This window comes from Chiloscyllium plagiosum, chromosome 51 (assembly GCF_004010195.1).
Source record: "Chiloscyllium plagiosum isolate BGI_BamShark_2017 chromosome 51, ASM401019v2, whole genome shotgun sequence".
Lineage (NCBI taxonomy): Eukaryota > Metazoa > Chordata > Chondrichthyes > Orectolobiformes > Hemiscylliidae > Chiloscyllium > Chiloscyllium plagiosum.
The window spans coordinates 3,126,449-3,131,387 of NC_057760.1; the positions used below are offsets into that span (position 1 = coordinate 3,126,449).

The 4,939-nt window shown below is 42.0% G+C and overlaps 1 protein-coding gene across 1 annotated transcript in view; it reads left to right on the top strand.

Annotated features, from left to right (window-relative positions):
• The first annotated feature begins 305 nt into the window (after positions 1-305).
• LOC122544769 (myotubularin-related protein 10-like) overlaps positions 306-4,939 on the top strand; it is a 19,921-nt gene continuing 15,287 nt past the window's right edge. Inside the window, exon 1 of the mRNA XM_043684094.1 lies at positions 306-342. Coding sequence (XP_043540029.1) covers positions 306-342 — 37 coding nt within the window. The remainder of the gene's footprint in view (positions 343-4,939) is intronic.

Below are 4,939 nucleotides of genomic sequence, written 5' to 3' on the forward strand. Positions count from 1 at the left end.
TTCTGTGAGGGTGTCAGGCTGGGGTACAGAGTGTCCTGTGAGGGTGTCAGGCTGGGGCACAGACTGTTCTGTGAGGGTGTCAGGCTGGGGTACAGAGTGTTCTATGAGGGTGTCAGGCTGGGGCACAGAGTGTTCTGTGAGGGTGTCAGGCTGGGGCACAGACTGTTCTGTGAGCGTGTCAGGCTGGGGCACAGACTGTTCTGTGAGGGTGTCAGGCTGGGGCACAGAGTGTTCTGTGAGGGTGTCAGGCTGGGTACAGTTTGCTCTGGGAGTTTGTCAGATTGCAGACAGTCTGCTCCAGGACTATGTCAGACTGGGCACAGTCTGCTCTGAGTGTGTCAGGTGAGTTGCAATCTGCTCTGAAAGCATGTCAGATCGGGTTGAATGTGCTCCAGGAGTGTATCAGATTGGATAAAACGTACGTTTATTTTAATTCTGAAGAATCTGTGCTATTAAACTCAAAAAGTCTATGAGCACATTGCCATCTGCTGGCTGGTCTGAAAATCTCTCTGACATAATTCTACACCCAAAAGTGATCTGCATTGTATCATTGCACACCCCTCGTCAATGTTATTTTACTGCCGCGTTGTGGCCCAGAACCATTCATAAATACACATCTGCAATTGATCAAACTTATGAATTTCAATAATTTCAGTTCTTAAGGGGTGAAGATCCTGTCTCTTTCTCACTCTCTCTCAGGATAGTCATACAGCACAGAAGCTAACACTTCGGACCAACCTGGCCGCACTGACCAGACACCCTTGTCCCATTTGTCAACATTTGGCCCATATTCCACCAAACCCTCCCTATTCAGGTCCCTTTTAAATGTTGTAATTGTAGCTGCTCTGGCAGCTCGTTCCATATGTGCACCACACTCTACACGAAAAAGTTGTGCTTCAGGTCCTTTTTAAATCTTTCCCCTTTCACCTTAAACCTGTGGCCTCTAGTTTTGGACTCCCCCACCCTCGGAAAAAGATCTTGGCTATTCACACTATCCATACCCCTCATGATTTTATAAACATCTGTAAGACCACCCCTCAGCCTCTGACACTCCAGGGGAAAACTCCCCAGCCTGTTAAGCCTCTTCCTATACTCAACTCCTCCAGTACTGACAACTTCCTTGTAAATCTTTTCTGCACGCTCTCTAGTTTAACAACACCTTTCCTCCAGAAGGGTGACCAGAATTGTGCACAGCATTCCAGAAGAGGCCTCACCAACGCCCATAACATTACATCCCAACTCCTATATTCAATGTTCTGACCAATGAAGGCAATGCCTTCCTCACCACTCTGCCTGACTGCAACTCCACTTTCAAGCAAATATATACCTGCGTCCCTAGATCTCTTTATTCAGTTACACTCCCCAGAGCCCACCAAACACAGTATAAGTCCTGCTGCAAGGGTCAGTGCTGGATTGTCATTTATAGAAACGATATGGATGAGAATATAGGAGGTATGGTTAGTAAGCTTGTGGATATCGCCCAAATTAGTGGTATAATGGACAGTGAAGAAGGTTATCTCAGATTACAATGGGATTTGATCAACTGAGCCAGTGGACAGAGGATTGGCAGATGGAGTTAATTTAGATAAATGCGAGATGTTGCATTTTGGTAAGACGAACCAGGGCAGGACTTACACAGTTAATGGTGAGGCTCTGGGGAATGTGGTCAAACAGAGAAACCTAGGAGTGCAGGTACACAGGGTGTCACAGGTAGACATGTCAGTGAAGAAAGGGTTTAGCAAGCTTGTCTTCATCGGTCAGAGCACTGAGTACGGAGTTGTTAAGACTATACAAGACATTGATACGGCCACATTTGGAATACTACGCACAATTCTGAGCACCCTAGTATAGGAAGAATGTTATTAAACTGGAAAGGGTACAAAAAATGATTTAAAAGGAATGTTACCAAGACTGCAGGACTTGAGGTATGGGGAATGTGATATTAAGGAGTTAATTTTAAGTGCACCAGTCTTTTATTTGCACAAGTCTAGTCAGAACTCTTGATGAGCTTTGTTACAGTAGCTTAAACAATAAACTATTGATGTCTGACAGTAGGTAGGAAATTCATATGGGAAAGGTTGATTATGACATAATGGGTCAATCAAGACCCAGATCTGCTACTGAAATATGAAGTGATACCTCTTTACTGGTTTAGATTTTAATTGTCTGTGTTCACTGTGTATGGTCAAAAATTGATTAAAACACCAGTCAAACTTGCAAGGGTTGAAACTGTAAGGGAAAGTCATGCTAAAGGCTTCCAGCATTTTTTAAAACCCAAGAAGAATGATAACCTGATACAATAGCATTGTCTTTATTCGGGGAATAAGGGGTGAAATGGCAGAATATTTGTAATTACAGGGAACTAGTTTTATTTCACAGGGAGTGTGGGGGTGAAACCCAAAATCCTTTGTTTTGCCTTCTTTGAATTAGGATCTCAATTCAATGTGTTTTGTGGGCTTTTAATAGGGCAGATTTTGTTTTTACACTAATTTTAGTCAACATTATGTCCTTTTTTAAAATTATCAAACTTGTAACCTTAAAACGAATTGATTGAGGGCCTTAAATCCTTGATTTGTTTGAAGTTCTACAATGCCTGTTTCAAAAAAACAATTGCGTCAGTGGCCAGGTGAGAGTATTATATTAAAATATCTTTGCTGCTGTGTTTATAATGCAGAGTTTTCATAAAAAGAAGAATGTATTTTAATTTTGATGTTTTGTTAAGATTTTAGAGAATATTAGAACTTGAGGCTGAGCTGTGTAAGTTCTGTCAATCATTGTTAAGACTTCATTAGCCCCTTTCATATCGCAAGTTCAAAGAATGTCAGTCTCTACCAAAGTTGTACAGCTACTGGGTCTGTAACCACTGTAATTCCAACTGTTTTATTTGGGAAGTTTCATTTGGAGAACATATTTTAATATATTCTGCATTTGTTTCCCACAAATATTTGAAATCTGAACAGTAACTACCTCTTCAATGGCTAAAGCACAGGATACATTTTGTTGTTTTCTTGCTGTTCCAGATTATGAAATATTTTCCTGACAGCTTTCACATTTGCCAAGTATTAATTTGTCAAAGGAAAATAATTTTTGAGTAACCTGAATGGGGTTCCCCAAGGGTTTGATTTTAGGACCATTGATTGTTGTTCATAAATGACTGAATTGTTTAGGCAGTACAATTTAGAAGTTTATGAATTGTATAAAACCTAATAATGTCATAAATAGTGAACAGAATGTTGAAATAGGTAGAAACAATTTAATGTAGTTATATATGTGACTGTCTTCATACTGATAACCATCTTGGTAAGGAAGGAATGAGACAGGAAATGCAAAGATACATTCAACAGCTACAGTCTCTAGAGTTTCTCCATTCACAGGTTAAACCACGCCTTTGGACCACTGCCCACCCCTCCACAACCTGATCCAAACGATTCAATCAATTCCCCAGTCATGAGCAAGAAAAATGAAAAAGCTAACAACAGTGAAGAGGAGGTCAGTATGCTTTTTGTCAGTGGCCTTCCTATGGATATGAAACCACGTGAGCTTTACATTCCCTTTCAATCACTTAAGGGATATGAAGGCTCACTGATCAAGCTAACATCAAAACAGCCAGTTGGCTTTGTTATATTTGACAGCAGAATGGGAGCAAAAGCAGCAAAGAATGCTGCGTCCACCTAGCCTGCTGCTGCTGCTGCAGCTGCACTGCACACTCAGATGCGCTGGTATCCTCCATCTGCAGCATCTCTGCAAGGATGGAAGATTGGTCAATTTTGTTAAGTATTTAACTGCCCTTATCCAAGAATTCAGATTTCTCTATGGAGTGGTGTGTAAGGACAGACTGGATTTTGTTTTCAAGTTGGAGTTTACTGAAGGAGATTTTGGAGGGGGTGGAGTGGCCACTAAAGATTGTGGATTTAAGAACTTTACTGGTGAACACTTTTTTTCCCCATGTGGGAGGATCCTGCATGAACTAGTAATTCTTGTTTGTTGTGTATCAATAAGTTGCTTAAATACTGGCTGTCAGATTCTTATGAATAAGCTGGTAGTGCCATCTAGGTGGTTATCATGGAATGATAAAAGAGGGAATGTGACACTAAAGAGAGAAAGTGCTCTGCTGACCTGCGGGAAATTGGATGTCCTAAGGATAGGATGGGATGCCTCCGACTTACAGGTTGGTTTTTACATTCCCATCCCTTGCCATCCAAAGCCATTTAGAGATGTAAAGCACGGAAACAGACCCTTCAGTCCAACCCGTCCATGCCGACCAGATATCCCAATCCTCTAGTCCTACCTACCTGCACTGGCCCATATCCCTCCAAACCCTTCCTATTCATATACCAAAGCCATTTAGAGATGTAAAGCACGGAAACAGACCCTTCAGTCCAACCGTCCATGCCGACCAGATATCCCAACCCAACCTAGTCCTACCTACCTGCACTGGCCCATATCCCTCCAAACCCTTCCTATTCATATAACCATCCAAATGGCTTTTAATTGTTGGCAATGTATTAGCCTCCAGAGGAAGTACATCTAGTTCTGGACTCCCCGACCCCAGGGAAAATACTTTGTCTATTTACCCTATCCATGCTCCTTGTGATTTTGTAAACCCCTATAAGGTCACCCTTCAGCCTCCGATGCTCCAAGGAAAACAGCCCCAGCCTATTCGACCTCTCCCTATAACTCAAATCCTCCAACCCTGGCAACACCCTTGTAAATCTTTTTGAACCCTTTCAAGTTTCACAACATCCTTCCGATAGGAAGGAAACCAGAATTGCATGCAATATTCCAAAAGGGGCCAAACCAATATCTTGTACAGCCACAACACGACCTCCCAACTCCTGTACCCAATACTCTGACCAATAAAGGAAAGCATACCAAACACCTTCTTCACTATCCTATCTACCTGTGACTCTACTTTCAAGGAGCTATGAACCTGCATTCC